Genomic DNA, 23,889 nt, shown 5'->3' with positions numbered 1-23,889 from the left:
GGGCTGGGGATTCGAACCCGCCACCTTAGGTGTACGTGGCTGGCGCCTTAGCCGGTTGAGCTATAGGTGCCGAGCCAACTAGTTCAACTTCCTACCCGTGGATTTAAATTACTCACAGGAGGAATTTTACCTCTGCTTGACTGGGATACTGATGAGGAGCCACCCCCCAGGGGATGTCCACTTTCACTGTCAATTACCTCAAATCCTTTCTTATGCTGAACTGAAAACCTCCCTGCAATTCTTACTCTTTCATTTTAGTTCTCTTTCCTCCTTCCTTCTCCTGGTAAGCCTTCAAATATTCATACACAGCTATCATGTCTTTTAGGCTTGTATTTCTTTCTTTTTATTTTTTGCAGTTTTTTTTTGGCCCAGGGCCAGGTTTGAACCCATCACCACTGGTATATGGGGCTGGCACCCTATTCCTTGAGCCACAGGCACTGCCCGGCTTGTATTTCTTTATTTGATCTTCAGACTGAATCCCTTCTCTCACAGTCATGGTTTACACCAGTTTGTTTAGACAGCCCTTAAAATAATATATACCCTAAAATAACATTGAGTACAGCACTACTTCTAATGATCTGGTTATTCCTGCCTAAATTATTGTCTAAAATCATATTTACTTTGTAATAGCTGTAGTAAACTTCTATTTTAGTTTAGTTTTGTATGTGTATTTTTCTCAAAGAACAGTTGTCAAGACAGATATCTTCTTTCTTGAAACTATAAAACCAATGAAAAAAGACTAAATGCATACTAGAAAACTATAAAGGAACAGACCACGTTAAACTGTTACTTCATCAGAAAGAATAAAAATACCAATAACCAACTGGCAGAAAATAATTGCAACACATATATATAATCTATATCTACGGAAAAAAAAAGAAAAATGAGCAAAGAACAGAAATTTCATAGAAGAGGAAATGCAGATGAGGCATAAATCTCTGAGAAATGCTCAATCCATTAGTAATCGAGACAATGCAAATTACCATACTTAGAAATTACTTTAAACATCGAAAATTCAAAAACATTAGAGAGTTAATAAGAATTCTGGTGAGGATGGAAAGGGAACTTTCGTATTACCCTAGAAAACAATTTGGATTATCTAGTATAGTTGAAAAGAAATATACTCTTTGACCCAGCCTTATGTGCATTTGTAGATGTACAAACTTGTTCTCAGAAGCATTATTCATAAAAGCAAGAAGCTACAAACAACCCAAATGTGTGGTGATAAGAAAATGAATGTGTTTTTGTACATTTATATAATGAGATGTAATACAGCAATGAATATGAAGTACAGCTAAACTAATCTAAAAAGCAAAGTTGATTGAGACAAGCAAATCCCAGTAGAAAACAAATGAAATGATCCCATTTATATGTTTCAGAACTAGATAACACTAAACAACATATTGTTTGGGATACATTCATGTGTGGTAAAATTATTTTAAAATGTATGGAATCATTAACACGAAATTCTGGTGAGGCACAGTGGATCGCGCCTGTAATCCTAGCACGCTGGGAGGCAAGGCAGGAGTGAGACCCCATCTCTACTAAACATGGAAAAGGTAGCTGAGCATTGTGGTGGGTGCCTGTAGTTCCTGCTACTCAGGAGGCTGAGGCAAGAGGATCTCTTGAGTCTGAGGTTACTGTGAGCTAGGTTCACACCATGGCACCCTACCCAAGGCTACAGAGTGAGACACTGTCTCAAAAACAAATATAAAAACACCATGAAATTCCATATGGCGGTCACTTCTGTAAGGGCAGAAGGGGATGAAACCAGGGAGGTGCGTACGGGGCTTCATAGATATCAGGGATTTTCTATTTCTAAAACCAGGCAGTAGGGTACAGAGGCCTATTATTAGTCACTAACTTGTTCTTATATATTCCACATATTTTGTATTTAAGATATGTACCACAATTAAAAAATTTTAAAAAGTAAAATTGAATATGAATGTATATAATGTTAGAGTTACCTCTGCAAAAGTGAACTTTATTGGTTTTGATTCTTCAGTTGAAATAATTTTGAATTTTGCTTCTACATTTTATCAATGATTTTCTTTGTTACTCTGTACCATCCGCAAATTGTATAATGAACGTACTATTTTTTCACATATATTACTAAAAAACTTGTGGTTATTCAGAGTTAGCAACAACAAAGTAGTGAAGTAGTTAAGAACACAGCTTAGTGATCCAGTGATTTAATTCTGGGTATGCCACTGATACTAGTTATGGGACTTATACAAGTTATTTATCCTTTATCTGGCTCATTTCATCATCTATGAAATGGGGTGGTATAATATATTTACTTCATAGACTAATTAGGAGAATTAACTTTGTTTCCAGGTAAAGTGCATAGACTAGTGATTGGCACATAATAAATGTTACATAATTTTTACCTAGAATAATTTGTTTCCATGTCTTTTAACACTTTTTTTCCCCCTTTGGTGAAAGGGACTCACTCTGTCACTCAGTCTAGACTGCTGCGGCATCATCACAGCTCACTGCAACCTTAAACTCCTGAGCTCAAGAGATCTTCTGCCTCAGCCTCCTGTGTAGCTGGGACTACAGGCACCTGCCACCACACTCCAGCTAATTTTTCTTTCTTTCTTTTTTTTTTTTTGTAGAGACTAGCTCTCCTTGTTGCCCAGGCTGGTCTCAAATTCTTGGCTTCCCGGCCTCAAGCAATCACCCATCACCCCGCCTTGGCCTTCCAAAGTGTGTGGAATACAGGTGTGAGTCATTGCGCCTGGCCTGCCTCATGTCTCTGATCAAATTTCTGATCTCATGAAATCTAGATTTATTCTAAGAACACTGCAGCTCCGAAAGAAAATCCTGGTTATGCTTTGAACTAGTTGGGTTATCTTGGACTATGTAATTTCACTATTATGTGTATCAATTTCTTCATCCGTGAAATACCGAAGTTAAATGAAATTGTTTCCTTGGTTCTTCTAGTAATCAAATTTTTGATTCTTTCAAGATATTCTTAATAATTACTGAAAAAGGAAAAAAAATGCATTCTTTTTGAAATCAGATTTCAAACTACTTATGTTAACATCATTTGGCTATTTAAAAAACTGAAGTATAGGAGGAAACCCCATGTCTGCGGAGCAGCCGTAGCTTGGCGCAGCGAGATCCTAGGACAGAGTCTCGGTCTCGCCACTGCCGCTGCCCAGACACTGCTGAGCCCCGGTCTGTCCGTCCATCTGTCCGTCTATGCTGCCCACTCCAGACACAGAGCATCCAGTCATGGATAAAAATGAGCTGGTTCAGAAGGCCAAAGTGGGCAAGCAGGCCAAGCCCTACGATGACATGGCAGCCTGCATGAAGTCTGTATAACTCAGCTAGGAGCTGAATTACCCAACGAGGAGAGGAGTCTTCTCTCAGTTGCTTATAAGAATGTTATAGGAGCCCATAGGTCATCATGGAGGGTCGTCTCAAGTATTGAGCAGAAGACTGAAGGTGCTGAGAAAAAACAGCAGATGGCTCGAGAATACAGAGGGAAAATTGAGACCGAGCTAAGAGATATCTGCAGTGATGTACTGTCCCCTTTTGGAGAAGTTCTTGATTCCCAGTGCTTCACAAGCAGAGAGCAAAGTCTTCTATTTGAAAATGAAAGGAGACTACTACCGTTACTTGGCTAAGGTTGCTGCTGGTGATGATAAGAAAGGAACTGTGGATCAGTCACCACAGGTGTACCAAGAGGCTTTTGAAATCAGCAAAAAGGAAATACAGCCAACACATCCTATCAGATTGGGTCTGGCCCTTAACTTCTCTGTCTTCTATTCTGAGATTCTGAACTCCCCAGAGAAAGCCTGCTCTCTTGCAAAGACAGCTTTTGATGAAGCATTGCTGAACTTGATACATTATGTGAAGAGTCATACAAAGACAGCACTCTAATAATGCAATTGCTGAGAGACCACTTGACATTGTGGACACCGGATACCCAGGGAGATGAAGCTGGAGCAGGAGAAGGAGGGGGAAAAGTAACCAGCCTTCCAACTTTCATCTGCCTCATTCTAAAATTTACACAGGAGACCATTTTGTCATCCATGCTGTCCCACAAATAGTTTTTTTGTTTATGATTTATGACAGGTTTATGTTACTTCTATTTGAATTTCTATATTTCCCATGTGGTTTTTATGTTTAATCTTAGGGGAGTAGAGGCAGTTAACATTTAGGGAGTTATCTGTTTTCATCTTGAGGTGGCCAATATGGGGATGTGGAATTTTTATACAAGTTATAACTGTTTGGCATGGTACTTTTGGTACATTGTGGCTTCACAAGGGCCAGTGTTAAAACTGCTTCCATGTCTGAGCAGAGAAAACTGCCTACATATTGGTTTGTCCTGGTGGGGAATAAAAGGATCATTGGTTCCAGTCACGGGTGTAGTTATTGTGGGTACTTTTAAAGTTTGGGGCACTTACCAGACTGTGGTGGGAACAGATGTTTCATGGATCCTACGTGTTAAACTGTGTGTGTCTGTGGAACACTCAGTCTCAGGGTGCACGCCTTTGACTACAGCTGCAGAAGTGTTCCTCTAGACTAAGCTGTGACCCCGTTTACTCTGGATAAGGGCAGAAACGGTTCACATTCCATTCCAGGTAAAGTTACCTGTTGTTGCTTTCATTATTTTGCTACACTCATTTTATTTGTATTTAAATGTTTTAGGCAACCTAAGAACAAATGTAAAAGAAAAGATGCAGTAAAATGAATTGCTTGATATCCATTACTCTATATATCAAGCACAGCAGTAAAACAAAAAAACCCCCATGTATTTAACATTTTTTTAGGGTTTTTGCTTTTGTGATTTTTTTTTTTTTGATACTTGCCTAATGTGCATGTGCTGTAAAAAATAGTTAACAGGGAAATAACTTGAGATGATGGCTAGCTTTGTTTAAATGTCATATGAAATTTTCATAAACAATCAAGCATAATTGTTAAGAACACGTGTATTAAGTTCATGTAAGTAGAATAAAAGTTTTATGAATGGACTTTTCAACTACTTTTTCTACAGCTTTTCATGTAAATTAGTCTTTTGGTTCTGAAACTTCTGTAAAGGAAATTGTACATTTTTGGAAATTTATTCCTTATTCCCCCTTGGCAGCTAATGGGCTTTTACCAAGTTTAAACACAAAGTCTATCATAACAAATATACTAATACAACTGCTGTTTCTAACCAGGTCCCATGTTCCCCTCTCTTCCTTTCCAACCCCCCCAAAATGAGCTCTTACCTTTTCTAGGGGTGGGAGAGATTAATTGGATAAAAGTAGTATGTTCCATTTAAAATTTTGGTATATGGCATTTTCTAACTTAGGAAGCCACAATGTTCTTGGCCCATCATGACATTTCGGTAGCATTAACTGTCAGTCTTGTGCTTCCAAATCACTTTTGGTTTTTAAGAATTTCTTGATACTCTAATAGCCTGCCTTCAATGTTGACCCTTTATTCTATTATTATCAGTCCTACTTGGTGGCCGTGTACTTAGATAAGGCCTTGTGATCTTTCCGGCTCCACTCAGTGTCTAAGATAACTCTGCTTCCTTTGCTTGCATCCCACAAACTGTGCCCCTCATTCTCTTTACTACAGCAAATCTCCTATTGCGTTTATCTCCCCTTAAGCCCTACCTGTCCTGAATGGTCTGTCATTGTCTGCCTTTAAAATCCTTCCTCTTTCTCTTTTCTAAATAATGATGGGGCTACCTTATACCCAAAGCTCACTCTACAGACTATTTCCTCAGTACTTTGCAGAAAACACCAAACAAAAATGCCTTTTTAAAAAAGGTGTCTTTTTCTGTTAGAATGCAAGCTCCTCAAGAGCAGGGACAATGTTTTCTGTGTTCTATTGTACTTGGTCCACTGTAAATGCTCAATAAATATTGACGATGGGAAAAAACCTGAAGTATAACCTACATGTAAAATGTGTACAGATTACAAGTACACAGATTATACACTCAAACCCAGACTGCATAGCCACTCACATCAAGAAATGGAACATTACTGGCACCAAAAAAGCTCCCTGTCATTATTCATTTCCATATACCTCCACAATAATTTTATCTGTTCTTAATATAAATGGAATACAAAGTGCATTTTTATTGTGCAATATTTTTTGCACTATATTATGATGTGAGATTTATCCACATTGCCATTTTTTAGTAAAAGCTCATACATTTTCATTGAAGTATTTCATTTAATGAATGATGGAATTTAACTATATTTATACATTATGGTGTTATGGGACATTTGAGACAATTCCTGGTTCTGGTTACAAAAGTTCTTGAACATGTTTTTTGGTTTATATATGAATGTACTTCTGAAACATACATACATACACACATAATCTGTTGAACTGGAATTGGTAGATCACAGAATCTACTTATGTTTAACTTTTTTAGATATGAATTTTAAGTTGATATATATATATTTATAAATCTTTTTTTTTTTTTTTTTTTGAGACAGACCCTCAAGCTGTCCCCCTGGGTAGGTGCCGTGGCATCACAGCTCACAACAACCTCCAACTCCTGGGCTCAAGCGAGTCTCCTGCCTCCACCTCCCAAGTAGCTGGGACCACAGGTGCCCGCCACAACGGCTGGCTATTTTTTGGTTGCAGCCGTCATTGTTGTTTGGCGGGCCTGGGCTGGATTTGAACCCGCCAACTCAGGTGTATGTGGCTGGCGCCTTAGCCACTTGAGCCACAGGAGCTGAGCCTATTTACCAAATCTTAATATTATATCTTTTTAATTTTGATTCATTCTCATAAAACTAAAATGAAAACAAATTTTTTTTAGCCATTCTCATGTGTGCAGCTTTATCTAATCATTTAATGTACATTTTCTTGATGACTAATGACTTAAGAAATGAGGCTGAGACTTTTGCATATGTTTACTGAGAATTTGGCTAGCCTCTTTTCTGAAAATCTTGTTCTAATATTTTGCTTTTTTAGAAAATTGGTGTCATGGTCTTTTTTAAAGAGACAGGGTCTTGCCCTATCACCCAGGCAGGAGTACAGCAGCACACAGCATGCTCAGAGCTCACTGTAACCTCAAATGCCTGAGTTTAAGCAATTCTCCCACCTCAGACTTCCAAGCATTAAATAGGTAGGACTATAAGAACACATCACTATGCCCAGCTGATTAAAAAAAATGTGTGTGTGTGTAGAGAATAGGTCTTGCTATGTTGCCCAGCCTGATCTCAAACACCTAGTCACAAGTGAACCTCCCACCTCAGCCTCTGAAAGTGCTGGGATTATAGGTGTGAGTTACCACCCCCAGTTATTCAAACACTAACACAGGTGGTGTTGTGATTGTATTTTGTAGATGCTATTAAAGCTCATAATCAGTTTAAGTGAGGGAGACTACCCTAGATAATCTGGGTGAACTTGATTCAATCAATTGAAATGTCTTAAAAGCAAGGCTGAAGCTTCCTTGAGCGAATAAAAACATCTGTCTGCGAGCAGCAGTGTTAGCCCATCCCTGTGAGTGGCCTGCCTTCCTCATGGCCTGTCCTGTCAAGTTTAGATTTGCCTAGTCAGGCCCCTTATTCAACGTAAACTAATCCTTCGCAGTAAGTGTCTTTGTACCTCTGTACTGGTTGTGCTTTTCCTGTTGAACCCTGACTGATGTAACTGAGTCATCTTTTTCTTACTGATCATTGGAGGTTTTTTACGCAGTCTGCGTTACAAATATCACCTTTTACTCTGTCGTTGCCTTTCAATGTGCTGATGATTTTTTAGATTAAAAAGTCTCTAACTTGAAGGCACAATTTATTAGCCTTCTTAATTGTTTGTATGTCTTATGTAGTAAGTAAGAAATCTCTCCCCAATCTAAAATCACAAACACGCTACTTGTGTTACGCTCTACAAGACTGTAAAGAATTGCCCACGGCTAGATGTATAATTTCCCTTGATTTGACTTGAGTGTGTGGTATAAATAAAGGTCATTTTTACTAATTCCATATAGTCATCTGGTTGATGAGTGATATGTTGAACCTTCTGTCCCTGCTATGCAGTGCCACCTTTGCCAAAAATCAAGCATTCAAATATGTACGTCTGTTTCTGGACTCTCTGTTCTATTCCATATAGCTTTATATACAATATCTAGTAGTCTAACTTTTACAAATTTGTTCTTTGAAATTGTTTCAGCTATTCTTGGCTTTTTCATTTTCATATAAATATTAAAAACTGAGTTTGTCAGTTTTTACAAAAATCCTACTGGAACTTTTTTTTTTCTTTTTTTGAGACAGAGTCTCATTTTCTTGCCCTTGCTAGAGTGTTGTGGTGTCACAGCTGACAAAAACCTCAAACTCTTACCTCAGCCTCCCAAATAGCTAGGACTACAGGTGCCCACCACAACACCCACCCTATTTTTTTAGGGATGACGTCTTGCTCTGGCTCAGGCTGGTCTGAAACTCCTGAGCTCAGGTGATCCACCTGCCTTGGCCTCCCACAGTACTTGGATTATAGGTGTGAGCCACCGTGCCTGGCCCCTGCTGGAACTTTGAGTGGGATTATTATGAAAATTGATATGCCAGTTATTCTAATTGCATTTCAATGTCCCATTCCTACAGCAATAACATATTCAGTGTGGAAAGCTGTCCAATTTCTGGAGTAAAAACACAGTGGTACTGATTAGTAACAGACTACTCCTTTTCTGTCTGTGTCATTTTCTTGCTAAATTTCTCTCAAATTTAGTCCCTCAAAGGGACAGCTTTTCCCTTTAGGTTTCTTTTTACCTTCTATCTGAGTCCCTTTAGGTGGGCTTAATCTTTTTAATTTTTAGATGAAAAACTCCATTCATTATTTCTGGGGTTTTTTTTTGTTTGTTTTTTTGAGATAGTCTCAAGCTGTTTGCCCTGGATAGAGTGCTGTGGTGTCATAGCTCACAGCAACCTCCAACTCCTGGGCTCAAGTGATTCTCCTGCCTCAGTTTTTCTATTTTTAGTAGAAACAGGGTCTTGCTTTTGCTGAGTTTGGTCTCAAACTCATGAGCTCAAGCAATCCACTCCCAGAGGGCTAGGATTACACGTGTGAGCCACTCTGCCTGCCACTCTCCATTTATTATTTTACTATAAGAAATTGGTTTACTCCTTAAACATGGGCTCCTAATTTAAGTGTTTCCAAGCGTCTTATTCCCTTTAGGCTTTATTATCTCTAGCGATCCTTCTATTTCTTTTTAGTCACCACATTGTACCAATCTCTCCCATTCCTCACTAAGTTGACTCTTCTCATCCTGCTCACATACTCTGTCCAATCTCCTAATACTTAATTGACAAAAAAGGGGCCATCTGAATTCTCTTATTTTTTCCTTCTTCCACCTCAGACATTTGTAGAAACTGAGTCCATAAATTGTTTCTTCTATTTCATTCATATTTTGAACCTTTTCTTCTCTGTTGTATCATTGCTCTAAGTCTAATCTTCCTCTAAAAATATTCCCTAGCTCTGTCTGTTCAAGTCATTGTCATAGACCTCACCTTCCATCACTAAACTGCTTGAAAATAATGGCTTATGCCCACTGACATTACATTCTCCCTGCTCATCATGTATTGTCTTTATTTAGAAATATTTTAAGCAAAGAACAGATATTGTACGACATGATCTAAAGCCTCTGTTTATCAAAATTGCTGCATACTATAATATGAATGGCACTGTGTGGAACTGTGCAACAACACAGCCTGCACAGTTGTATGTGTGTAGCTGTACTGGATCCTGTTCTGCGGCTTTTCTCCCCAGAGACGATCACTTTCTGAGCTTGCTATTCATCATTACCATTTCCATTCTACTTTTACTGCCCATGAATGTGTTCATAAGCCATATGGTATTCCCTTACATATTTTAAATTTTTATATCAATTTATTAAAGTATTCTAATTTTATAATTTTTTTCCTCATTTGGATATTTATTCCCATTGAAATGTGGCCTGGTAAAAGTATTACAAGAAGTGGGGATATCAGAAATTTGGGGAGAAGAAATGCTTGAAATAGTTATTACTAAGAATGCAGGGTGAATTTAACAGAGAAACTGTAGGAATAATCAATAATGCTGGTGATTAGAGGTTGGTGATCATGAATCTATAGTGTTATCCATATGCCTGTGAATTGTGTGAATTCTCTCCACTACACAGAAGCAGTCAGAGATAAAGTAGATAATTTTGTCTTTTTCCCCCTCAGAGAAGGAGGGTTGCTTGATTGGTGTGAAAAAAAAGATGGAGGGACAGTTTAGGATACTGGTATAAAATTATTGAATTAATAATTCAATAATTATTAAATTATTATCAATTGTTTCTTGAATTAAAAATCTAAGGTGGATAAAGAGTAGAAAATATAAATAGAGCAGATGAATTGAAATAAGAAATCAGAGAAAATAATGGACTGAAGATCACAGTAGGTAGAAGAGTAACTGGAGTGAAAGTAGGGAAATACCCTTGAGTTACTGATTTTAGAAGCAGAGGAGTTAAGAATGCTGACAAGTCGGTTCCCCACCCAACAGAGGGAATGAGTAGGTAAGGCAGAATGGCATAGAGAGTTATGACCTGAATCAGAGAGGTCAGGTGTTGGATTGTTCATCCATATAAAAGCCGAATTATCCAATATGATGGCAAAGACTCTACACATAAATGAAGACTGAACCAGATGTCAGCGTCATCTTCTAGGGAGGAAATGACTTGAGACAGCAGGTGGTGGTATAGTTGAATGGCTTGGACTTCATGGGAACAGAGTTTTTTCTAGAGAGTTCTGCTAGAGTGTTCTGGGAGTGCTAACAGAGAACACAGTACCCTCCACAATTGTCAACTCTGGACACAGAAGAGTGTGAGAATAAAATCACCTGGCAAATGGGAGAGTCAGGAAAAAATACCCCCAAATACCCAATTCTCATTGAGCTATAATCTAGCATTAGTAAAGTGTTCACTCGAAATGTTTGATATTTATAAATAAACAGTGTGGAAAAAAACTTAAATGACTGAACATACAAAGTAGTAGTATTCATATTGTTAGATTTTCTAAGTACGGATCACTGTTTTGAGAGGTATAGATGTATATGACAGTTTAAATATATGTCTCTTTGCAAACATGGCCAAAAATGTTAAAACTCATTACACTTCTCAATGTCCCTTATACAAAAGTCCCAGACAGAAGCACTCCTCTGATTAAATGTCAGAAAAACAATGATTTCTCTAGATTAACATATGCATCACTTACTTTTATCAGAGAATGAGAGAATTTTAATATGCTACCCTTTGCACATAAACTATTTTGTAGATAAGTTTCCTAATATTTTTCCCAGTTAGCACAGAGCCTGATATATGATATTTGATTAATAACCATAATTATTATATCGTTTTAGTAGAAAAAGTACAAGAGTTGGAACCCTACAGATTTGGGTCAAAGTACTGTTTCTGCTGTGTATTAGCTCTTGACCTTGGGCAATTTTCTTTCCTTCTTTGTAAAACAGTGTTTTAAAAATACCTTATTTCTCAGTGTTGTTATTAATATGAGGTTTAAATGAAACTTTGTAAGTGTAAGGCACTTAGTCCTATGACTGCCACAGAGTAGAAACTCAAAAAATGTTAACTGTTATTATTTATCATTATTTATTTTAGATATCTAATCTGTATATGATACTTTTATTTTTTAAAGTATTGAGAAAAGTGAAGTCACATTGTGAAACGGCTGGATTAAAAGAGAATGAAGGTTTTAGTGAGAAAAATAACTGTTTAAAATCTAGGTTTCTATAGACATGTATTGAAGATTTTTAGATTACAGTCTTTTCATTTATTTAGCTTTTCATCTGTTAATGTGGCCTATGTCCAGTCAATTCAAGAAAAGTCTGGGTGACTACTAAATGCCAAGCACTGCCAGACCTGGGGATAATGATGGATTACAAAAATGTTCCCTGTCCTTAAAAGTTCATGGTCTAATTTAAGACTTTGAATAATAAAATTTAAACTTTCAGCTGAGTAGCTAAGGGCGCCAGCCACATACACCAGAGTTGGCAGGTTCTAATCCAGCCTGGGCCCGCCAAACAAAATGACAACTGCAACCAAAAAACAGCCAATGCGTTGTGGCAGGCAACTGTAGTCCCAGCTACTGGGGAGGCTGAGGCAAGAGAATCGCTGAAGCCCAAGAGCTGGAGGTTGCTGTGAGCTGGGATGCCATGGCGCTCTACTGAGGAGGACAAAGCGAGACTCTGTCTCAAAAAAAAAAAAATTAATAAATAAAATTTAAACTTTTCCTTTATATATTAACATTTATTCATACTTTTGGAAAAAGAGAGTTGCTTTTCTGAACGCCTTCTGCGCCACTCCTAACTGTTTCTCACAGGCAACTAATTCCTACTTGTAGGAAAATGGACGAGCTGTTAGTCCATTCTCTCAGAGGAAGAAAGCAGCTTGGTGAGGAGCTAGCCCGCTACGATGGGCAATGGTATTTACGGAAAATTAATTTTCTTTCTTTTTTTTTTGCAGTTTTTGGCCAGGGCTGGGTTTAAACCCATCACCTCCAGCATATGGGACTGGCACCCTACTCCTTTGAGCCACAGGAACCGCTGGACATTCAGCGTCTTATTTCTTTTTGGTAGAGACAGGGTCTCACTTTATTGCCCTCGGTAGAGTGCTGTGGCATCTCACAGCTCACAGCAACCTCCAAATCCTGGGCCTAAGCGATCCTCTTGCCTCAGCCTACTGAGTAGCTGGGACTACAAGCACCCGCCACAACGCCCGGCCATTTTTTGGGTTGCAGTTTGGCAGGGGCTGGGTTTGAACCCACCACCCCTGGCATATGGGGCCAGCGCCCTACTCCCTGAGTCACAGGCACCACCCCCAGAAAATTAATTTTCAAAAAGTTTTAAGGCAATAGTAAAATTTTTTTCTCTATGTGAAAACAAATATACATAGCAGATAAAAGCAGAGCCCTTTTGGAAAGAAAATGGGGGAATGAGGTGGATCTATTATCAGCTTATAGCAATTCAATTTAACCAACATTTTTTAGAAAATAAAGGAATATGTAGTACTATATGTAGTCATGTGTTTAGAATAATTCAGTCAATATTTGTCATTATGCTTCCCTTGCCAGAAAGCTTGATTACAACAGTAATGACATAATCACACGGGGCAAGAATCAGCTCCTGTTCCTTGTCCTCTCTCATGGGAAAAAAACGGAAGCTGGGAAAATTTTCTAATTTTAGTTGAAAAAAGACTGGGTCACTCTCTTAAAATCTTTGGCTACTAGACAAGAAAAAGTTACCATGTTAAAGGCGATGAGTTATTTCCATGAAGCTAAGTTACTTAACATTAATGTCTACAGTGTCTATCGCCACCTTTCCAAGGACAATTTCACACGAATTTTAAAATTTGTACATTTTATCTAAACAAGGTTATGAATTTATTCTTACCAGCAGCCTTCTCATTTTGATGCAGGATATTATGTCCTCTTTTCCACAAAGGGATTGATTCTTCTTCAGTAGTTTTAAGAGTCACAGACTGACAACTTTCTTCAGCAGGATGCTGAATATGGGTGCAATATACTGTCCCATTTTGCTGGGCGACCGTTTGAGTGCCATTTGGATAATTTATGTTTGTTAAAGTTTGGCATTCAGAAAAACAGTAAGATGGTAGAGATGGCATCACAGTGACCAGGTCAGAACAAGCACTTGAGAGTGGAGGACTACTTTCTTGATTCCTCTGACTGAAACTGTACTCCATTGGAAACGTGTGTTTTGAATTTAAAAAGTCATGTGTACTAATGTTTTGAGAATTTTCAGGTATTACTGATTGACAATGAGACACTTGCATTGTATTTTTACTACTACTATTCGATGTAGATTTAGGAGGAAGCTGTGGCATACTTGCTTTGCTCTGCGTTCGTATAAATGCATTGACTCTGCTTGCAGACTGTGGACGGACGACAGCGCCTCTCCTGTTTTTATACACATAGCCAGACTGGACTTTTGCAGATCCTGTTCTTATAATTACTTTTGCTCCACCTTTTTGTGGGTTACCTTTCTGAGTTTTAGAATCACCTTTATGTACAGGGATCTTACTTTCCTCATTCTGGGGGGCTGGCCAGGCTTGTTTAGCAAAGTTACAACCTGAAGGTACAGAACAGTTCAAAGGGTCATGGTCTGTTCTGGATCCTCCTAAAGCAGTGACATTTTCAGAGGAAGCATCATCCTCAGACTTCTTTCTATCAGCAGAATTTCCAGCACTAGCAGGAACGTTAATTATGCTGCTGCCAGCACCACTTTTAATGTGGACTTGTTGAGACCACTGTCGAGTTATTCCTGTTTTATTCTTCAGTGAATGACAGTCTTCCTCATTGTTTTTTATATCACTAGCTTCATCAAACCACCTCAGTTTTTTAATAGTCTTTATGATTTCTATACTTTTTTCTTTCTCCTTTTTTAACTCAATACTATCTCTGATAGCTGCTGCTTTTTGATTTCCAAAATTCAAGCCTTGATTAACAATTAGTGCCTTAAGATAATCATGTTCATATTTAGACTCTTTCTTTAAAATACCTTTAAGAAACCTCACACCATTTTGCTCATGCATGTTGTGTTTTATCTTCTGGTGCTGGCTAACTAAGTCATAATTAGGAATCATATTAGACAATGATGTTGATGTTTGTTTTTCATCTTTGGAGTCAGTATTGTGAGGTATGTACGCAGTTTGAAAACTGTCTGAAAATAAAGGCAACTCTCCCTTATTACAATTAAGATATTTTATTTTTTCATCTGTGAATTCATCTACCTTATCAGAACACTGTATTGGGTTGACTTCCTTTATATATATACTATTCTTTGCTAAAGTTCTAGCCGATTGCATATTAGATGGCAAAACTAAAGGCGTTGCCATTGGTATGCATGAGGTAGGAACAGAAGTAGTTCTATTTTTTTGAGTTAATTCAGAATATTTCTCTTGGTCCAAAAATGTAGCCATTTCCTGGGGTGCAGAATCTGAAGTGCTACAGGCTTTGCTGAATTTAAATGCTGGGTTCTGAGCAACTAATGGCCTCTCTTTTTTGAATGCTTCAGAAGTGGAGTCAGTTGTCCTTATAGTGCTAGTTTCAGAGGTCTTTTCACTTTTTTTATCTAGTACAAATATGGTCGGACAACGTACAAAGGCTTCTGGATTATTAGCAGTATTTGAGGCTTTTTCCATAGTTCTACTCAAATTAGATTGATTTTGTTCTTTACTACTAAAATATTCCCATGAAGGTAGAACACTGGATTTACTTAAAATATCTGAGAAAGGTGTGACAGTCCGAGTATCTGGAGCATCTAAATTCGTAAGCCAATTATTTATATGTTGAGTTTTAGAGAATGACAGCTTATCTTCATCATGGCAGCTTAGATTAGTTGATTGCAAATTTGCTGATTTGAGGGAAGTGGTATTCTGCTGAATTGATATAGACGGCTCCTTATGAAGTGTTAAATATATTTCTTCATGCTGTCCAGCCTCAAGACTGTCTATACTTGAGAGTGTTTCAGAATTGGTTATCTGGTTAATGTCATCACAAAATTTCTGGAAAACAAAGAACGTTGCTTTATTGCTTTATAGCTTAGAGTGCCAAAATTAATGATTCAACATGCTATTTGTTATTAAAGCCCAGTTCTTCTCGGCTTATGAAATAGAATAATATGAGTACAACAGTATAGGTATATAAATAATCCTCTGGGTAAAAAAAGAGGCCAGTAACAAAGACAGCGAAGTATACATGTTTTAATTTTAAGTCCCAGCTAGAATAAGTACCTACTTTTCTAGCCACAGCTATATATAATAATTTTGTTATTCCTGTTTCATTCAGAGCATAACATTTCTTGAAGGTTTCAGAAGAGTAACTAACATACTGAGAAATGTAATAGTTACTTACTAATTGTATTTTTCCCTGAAACCTTTCCTGCATCTAAATGAGGCTCCTAACAGTTCTGAGATCCCAAGGTGAGCTTCCTTTAGGTAGGAGCTACAACTTTTTTATTTTGAGACAGCATCTCTTTCTGTCATTTGAGTGAGAGTGTTGTGGTATCATCATAGGTCACCGCAGTCTCAAACTCCTAAGCTCAAGTGATCCTTCTTCTTTAGCCTCCTAAGTAGCTGGATTACAGGAGTGAGCCACCATTCCCAGCTAATTTTTCTATTTTTTGCAGAGACAGGATCTCACTCTTGCTTAGGCTGGTCTCAAACTCCTGGCCTCAAGTGATGCTCCTGCCTCAGCCTCCCAAAGTGCTAGAATTACAGGTGTGAGCTACTGTGTCTGGCTAGGCTACATCTTTTTATAAAAGTTAGTTTTATGGTCTATAGTGAGATTTAGTTTAGTAAGTAACCTTAAGGTTTAGTTTAGTAGGTAACCCTTTCTAGAGGATTGCTTGAGCCTAGGAGTTTGAGGTTGCTGTTTCTAGTTGCCTGTTAGAATACATAAGGATGTCTGAAGTCATATGTATGACAACTGTCTTGAGAGGACATTCAAAATAAAAGAAAATATTCCTAGCACTTTGGGAGGCTAGTGAGGCTGTGTCTCAAAACAAACAAACAAACAAACAAAAAAACCCCAAAACAATAATAAAAACAAAAGAAAGAAAATATATGCCTATGTTCTGCTAATTTAATACTTGAATAGGGCTCATATATTGGTATTATTATTTAAATTTTCCAGGTATTCAAGGAGGAATTTAAGGTCAACTATTGACTTTAATGACTCTTTAAAAAAAAACACACAATAATAATTTCCATTAATGTGACATTCTTATCAGCGTTTCACTAAAGTTTCCATGAAATTTATCAGTTTTTTTTTTTTTTTTTTTTTAGACAGTCTCACTCTATGGCCCTGGGTAGAGTGCCATCGCGTCATAGCTCACAGCAACTTAAAACTCTTGGGTTCAGGGATTCTTTTGCCTTAGCCTCCTGAGTAGCTGGGAATACAGGTGCCTGCCAAAAAGTCCAGCTAGTTTTTCTATTTTTGGTAGAGATGGTTTCTTATTCTTGCTCTGGCTGGTCTCCAGCTGTTGAGCTCAGGCAATCCACCTGTCTTGGCCTCGCAGAATGTGAGAATTAAAGGCATGAGCCACCGTCCCTGGCCAATCAGTCTTTAATAAAATTTTACGATCACTTCAAAGTTTGCTAAATGTTTTGAAATATTTCTATTTTTTTCACACATACCTAGGATGTATTAATCTATATCACATATATAGAAAGATTTAAAGAAGACATTAAAATTATAAATCTAGTCAAAAAGTTGAATGAATTCAAAGAAAACTAGTATCCCTTAAGATTTATCACAAATTTTAGATATTTAAATATTATATTAGACATATATATAGACAATATGTATGTCTATATATATTGTATTTTGAGACACAGTCTTAATCTGTTGCCTTGAGTTGAGTGCTGTGGCGTAATCAGAACTCACAGCAACCTCAAACTCCTAGGCTCAAGCAATCCTCTTGCCTTAGCCTCCTAGTAGCTTGGATTATAGGTACCTGCATGAGGCTGTGCTAATTTTCTAATGTTAGTAGAGACAAGGTCTGGCTCTTGCTCAGGCTGATCTCCTGAGCTCAAGTGCTACACCTTGCTTGGCCTCCCAGAGTGCTAGGATTACAGGCATGAGCCACCATGCCTGGCCAGAGAATTTTATATTTTTAGCATTTACCCTTTATTTATAACATTCTTGGCACTCTTAAAGTTACTCAACCCAATTAGAGAACAGAACAAAGCACATCTACTTCAATGCCTATTTTTGGAACTGGGTTATTTTAATTGATATTGGTAAGAAGACCAGGCCTGGAGGGCTTCCTTTGAGATTGCACCTAATGAGACAAATCTGGGTCGAAGGTCTTTCTAGATGTAAGTATGATGTCCACAACTCTGACATTTCTGTTTGTATAAGTCTGTAATTGCCTCATCTTCCAAAGCACCTCAAAGTAAGTTTGGTAGGTGGGGCGTGGTAGCTCATGCTTGTAAACCTAGCACCCTGGGAGGCTAAGGAAGTAGATTGCTGAGCTCAGGAGTTCAGGACCAGCCTGAGCCAGAGCAAGACCCTGTCTCCAAAACTGGCTGGATGTTGTGGTGGGGCCTGTAGTCCTAGCTACTTGGGAGGCTGAGGCAAAAGGATTGCTTGAGCCCAAGAGTTTGAGGTTGCTGTGAGCTTTGATGCCACGGCATCCCACCAAGGGCAACAAAGTGAAACTCTGTCTCAAAAAAAAAATTTAGTAATTTTTGTTTTCATGAACTCTCCTTTTTAATATATTTGAGTGTTGACATTTTTAGTATTATGTTAGTGCATGTCTAGGTTTCATAGTCTTCTTTAAGAGACTGTTAAGTTTTGTTTTGTTTTTGGATAGGCGGCTTGACTCCTTGTGGAGTTTTTTTAGGCTTATCTAGAGAATGTGTCTAGGTAGAAAGCCCAGGTATTCATAAGGCTTACTTCATTTGTTTCCCTTTTTCAAAATCACATTACATACTGCATGTTGTCTGATGTATAAACAGACTTGTTTTATATATTTTATTCAGTCTTACAGTTGTTTATGGCAGGAAGGCATAGTATCACAGCTTTCAGAAAACTGCTTGTTTTCTTAATCTTGCCAATTTTCATTACTTGTTGGATGAACCAGGCCACAGTTAAGAATTTAATCTTGATATTGGCCTATTGTAAATCCTATAAGTATATATAATTATTCATTAAAATTACATGGATATGTAAGAAAATCAGTAGACATCTGTATTCATTTTGGAAAAAATAACAAAGTAAATGTTCTAATAGGGATAACAGATGACCAAACAGTGTGTCTAGCTAATTCTGCCGTGTTTCCATTAGAAGCCTAATATCTACATGTATTATAGTTTTCAGGTTGCTTTTTATAATATAATCTAACAACAATACTTTTATTATACTGTACTTTCAAAGGTAAGGAAAAAACTAAAAAATTATTTCTAAAATATCTATAATATCTATGAATTTATGTTGATTCATCTATAGTCTTTTATGGCCTACTCTTGGCTAATGACATACATTTCTTTAGTGGAGAACACATTAGTAGTAGGAGTTAAAATATGAATACCATATTTACAGTTTCATACTTGCAAACTGCTTAGATGCTGATCTTCTAGGAGTCTCTGAGTCTCCTCCAGTTTAAGCTGGTATACATTTTTATTAGTAGTTAAGTTTGCCCTGATGTTTTCCTTCATTTCTTTATTACAATTGATTTTGGATAACAGTTGTTTCTGATGGTTGTGATCATTTTTTGACAATGCTGAAGGCAAGGCAGAATCTATAGTTCTGTAAACCAGACATAAAAATGTTCAGTACATTTGAACACAGTTAACTTCTTTCAATATGTATATAAATGACACATTTGTATAAAATGTGTGTGTTTGTCCAGATAACCACATATAAGGATATTGGAGAAATATATAGACATTAGGTTAAGAATTTAAGGCAATCAATAGTAGAATAAACATGGTTGTGAGATCGTAGTCCCAATAAAGAACTCTGCCTTCATGTAGGAATGCCCAAATATTCATGGCCTTAATTATTATATCCTATTCCTCTGTCATTTGGGATAGGGGTAGAATCCTGTTGATGTGTAGAGATAGTCCTTTGTTCTTTAAGAGCATTCCTATATGGACATATACCCTTCATTCTGAGTTGATGTCATGGCTGGTAGGTATTTCGATAACCATAATAGAGTTGACTGAAGATTCAATCAGACAGAAAATATCAAAACTCTTTGTCAGAGTAGGCAAGGATTTCCTCCCTACTTAACAAGGTTTTGGAACTTGGATCTTGGTGAAAAATATACACATTTGTTTTCAGTTGTTTCAGGAATATAAACTGGAATACAAGCATGGTTTTCTTGTAACAGAAGAAATGCCTTCAATATAGAATTCACTTTTAATGTGTCAAAGTGCCACCCCAAAATTATTAGGGCATGACATCATCTTCTATAATTTTGTATCTTCTGAAAACCTATTGCATGTTTCATTTTAGTATGTAAACAAGTGAAGCAAAAAAAAAAAAAAAAACTAAGGAAGGTTTTTGGGGGAAGATACAATGAAAATTAAAATATCAAATAGCTAGCTGACTGCTGCACTGAGGTTGGTAGTGAAAATTCCAAAAGTATTTCTTCCCAATTAAATTACAATATTCCCAATTCTAATAGAATAAAAATGTTTTCAAAGGTGACACATGGCCACATGGAATATATACCTATCTCCAATACCCATATATATCTTTATTTGGACAGACTGGAACAGTCAAGGTCAATGATTACTAGATTCTTAACTATCCTCTTTGAGATCACAGGGAAATCAGGGAGAAGAAGAAAGTATTTAATATAAGTTCCTGAATATTGAGAATATGTTTCTATCTCTTCCTTTTACATTTTCCTACTCTTACATGATCCTTCCCTTTCAATCACCCTTCCCAAACAAAATATTGCTAAATCTACAAAATATCTAATAAACTCAATTTATTTACCTTTAAAGTTGTCGTCTCTCAACTTTTTCTTCTCTATTCCTTTCTTCTCTACTCCACTTTCTTCTCTTTTCTTCTCTACTTTCTTCCCCCAGTGAGGCGCATTGAAGGGATGGATAGGAATAAAAGATGGGGAGGTAGAAGTAGAGGGAGAGTGAAGCGTGGGAGGAAAGGAAGAAGAAATCATAAAGGGAGAGGAAACAGGAGAAACGGGAGAGGGAAAAGCTAAAAAAGTAGGGGGCGAACATGGAGAGGGACAAAGAGGGACAGATGAAGGAGGTAAGAATGGAGAAGCAGAAGAGGAAGTCGAAGGGGAGGAAAGAATGGGCAATGAGGACGAGGATGGTACAGAGGGGGAGGAGGATGCGGGAGCAGGTGATGAAGGCAAAGGAGGTGGAGAGTGACGGGGAGTTGGACGGGAGAGAATTGAGGCAGGCGGACGTTCTACAAAGGCCAGGGGTTCATTTGACAATGTTGTAGCTTGTGGAGTAGATTGCCAGACTGACTGAAAAGGATCCAAGCTCCCAGGACGTTCAGGCAATGGAGCGATGTAAGAATGAGTCGGGACTGGTTGATGAGGGGGATGAATGGATAATGAGGAAGGCTTCAAAACAGGGAAAGCTTCCAAAGGGTTTGGGGAAACAACCAGTTGAGCTGGAAGGGAACGCCGAACAAGGGGAGGCATTAGACTGGCTGGGGTAGAACGCTGTGCTGGAAGGAAATGTTTGGGTCTGAATGTTTTGTAAAACAACTTGTTCTGTGAGTTAGGCTCAGGAGTGGCTGATGAACTTTGAGGTGGGTGAGGCAGATGGTCAGGCAGGCTAGAAGGAACTGGGGCTGGTAGATGAGGGAAACTGTCCGAAATGCTGGAAGTGACTGGGGCTGGAGGACGAGGAAGATATTTCATTGGGTAAGTCATTAATGGGGTTGGTAAAAAGGTCTTTGTCAGAGTAGAGGGAACAGATGGGTGGATAGGCAGCACATGGGGCTGGCGTGAAGGAGAAACCATGGGGTAGCTAGGAAGAATTTGGGAACGACGGGATAGCAACTGGGCCCGTGAAGGAGACAGCTGATCAGGTAAGTGGGGATCAGGTGTGGAGACAGCTGGACAAGCAGGAATGGATCTGCACAGGTGGAAAGCAGGTGGAGAGGCAGGCAGAAAGACAGCCTTATTAAGATGGCTCTTTTGGTTTATTGGGCTTCCTTCTATGTTTCTGATTCATGTTATTCTTTTTGTCCTTAGAGTCCACGATCATCTTCCTTTGATCAATCAGTATCCTCTCCCATGGTCAGAAAAATATATGTAACTTATTCAGTTTCCCCTTTTCTCTTTCCTTGTTCTTATTTTCACTTCTCAGAAGTCTGTTAGTTATATAGATACATGAGTATGGCTGGAAAATCTGATTTAAAGTACTACAGTGGAACCTTCATAGTTGACTACTTCCCCACATTGCCCACCTCCTTAAATTGACCTGGTTTTCATACAGACTGAACATGCACGGCATGTATCAGGACAGTAGACCTAGATCCTTAGGTTGACTACCTCTGTATGTTGACCAGTTTGTTATAGTCCCTTGGGTAACTTACAGAGGTTCTACTCTAAGGAAGGGAAGTAGAGGTCAAAGAGACAAATGCTCAGCTCTGGCCAGACTTCTCGGTGTGCATGTGTTTCAGGATCTACTATCTCACCATTAATATATGGATATTGGAGATAGATATCTAACTATGCTTTATTATTAAAGTGTTTCATATAGAAGAGTATATAACCTCTTTTACTCTATACCTACCAGAAGTGTGAAGTATATTAGTTTTATAAGGATTTGTTTGTGATAGAAGGCTGGGTACTTCTTATATTTTAAATTTTAGTCCCTTGTTAATACTCTTATATTTCATTATTGCTGAAGCACCTTCTACATTCTTAAGAATTTATTCTCTGATTTTTCTTGAAACTTAAGCATTAAAGCCTTGAACTTTTTCATATGTATATTTTTTATGTTAGACTATTACCAACATCTTAAATTATTTTTTTCTACTACTAACATTTCCCACATTAGAACAATCTTTCATGAACACTAATGCACTTCTTTAGAAACTCCCTGTTCTTGGCATTACTTTATTCCTTTATACATTTTAGATTTATAGTCTATGAAAATGTATTTTTAATATGTTAATAGTTTATTAATATTTGTAGCTTAATTATACTTTCAATAAATATCAGTATTTTCAATAACCTAACACCCAATTAATATTTCAATATCTCATATTTGTGTAACATTTTATAGTTTACAAATCACTTTCATACACATAATTTAATACTGTTAGTTATCTCTGGAGATAAGTCCAACTTTTAATAAGTAAACCATAGGGTTCTCCCTATATATTGTACACATTTGTTGTTCTCCAAATATATAACATCTATGTGATATATAAACATACACACACATAGATATAGATACTAGTCATATTACAATAACATAAAAACTAGGTATTCTAATATAAAATAAAGATCACTGCTCATAAAACAAAGATGATACATATTATTTAATAATTCTAGCACAGATTTGCTGTAATCATAACTACATATTTGTTTGCTAGAGGGAAATTGAAGTTGTTTGGACAGTTGAACTCTTCTAAGATTTTAAGCATCTGTACACTGTTGAATAAGAAAAATGTCTATGATTTCATTCATGATATGAGAGATTTTTCAACTGAAAGTATGTGATTAACATAAAGGATAACAAGTGATACACAGAAAAAGAAACCTAAGAGTGAACAAGCCCTGTATTAAAAAAATGCACATTACTTCTACACCACTAGATAGTTTAGAATTTTTTTTTTGAGACAGAGTCTTAAGCTATCGCCCTGGGTAGAGTGTGATGGCATCACAGCTCACAGTAACCTCAAACTCCTGGGCTTAAGTGATTCTCTTGCCTCAGCCTCCCAAGTAGCTGGGACTATAGGTGCCTGTCACAACACCTGGCTATTTTTTGGTTGTAGTTGTCACTGTTGTCTGGCAGGCCCAGGATGGATTTGAACCCACCAGCTTCGGTGTATGTGGCTGGTGCCCTAGCTGCTGAGCTACAGGTGCCGAGCCCTAGAATTTTTTTTTATTAAATTCCCAGAATCTCCTCTGTCTGTTACCTTCTCTTTTCAGACAAGCTTTTCCACAGAGTCCTCTAAAATTATACTGCCTTCACTGCCACAACTTCAATTTGTTCCTTAACCTCCTGCTGTTTGGCTTCCACTTCTCCCACTGCAGTGTACTGCAGTGGTTATGATTAACTAATTGACTTAATAATTACAAAAACAGACACTTCTTGACAACAATCTTTCCTGACTTTGATTTTCTTGGTTTCCATATCATCGCGTTCTTCTGGTTATTCTCATACTTCTCTCCTTGTTTCTTCTTAGGCTCTTTCTTTTTTTTTTTTTTTTT

General features: G+C 37.6%; 1 protein-coding gene and 1 pseudogene across 1 annotated transcript in view; one reads left to right on the top strand and one right to left on the bottom strand.

Moving 5' to 3' along the window:
• Positions 1 to 23,889, bottom strand: part of CEP126 (centrosomal protein 126) — a 92,055-nt gene that overhangs the window by 25,510 nt on the left and 42,656 nt on the right. The window contains exons 5-6 of the mRNA XM_003781325.2: positions 19,058 to 19,256; positions 13,378 to 15,508 (exon numbers count right to left, since the gene is read on the bottom strand). Coding sequence (XP_003781373.1) covers positions 13,378 to 15,508; positions 19,058 to 19,256 — 2,330 coding nt within the window. The remainder of the gene's footprint in view (positions 1 to 13,377; positions 15,509 to 19,057; positions 19,257 to 23,889) is intronic.
• On the top strand, positions 3,241 to 3,898 carry LOC105886499 (annotated as a pseudogene).

Source organism: Otolemur garnettii, unplaced genomic scaffold (genome assembly GCF_000181295.1).
Source record: "Otolemur garnettii isolate 467f Iridium unplaced genomic scaffold, OtoGar3 scaffold00001, whole genome shotgun sequence".
NCBI classification, from domain to species: Eukaryota; Metazoa; Chordata; class Mammalia; order Primates; family Galagidae; genus Otolemur; species Otolemur garnettii.
Note: the sequence above shows the minus strand (reverse complement) of the source record. Positions and strands in the feature narration are given on the sequence as shown.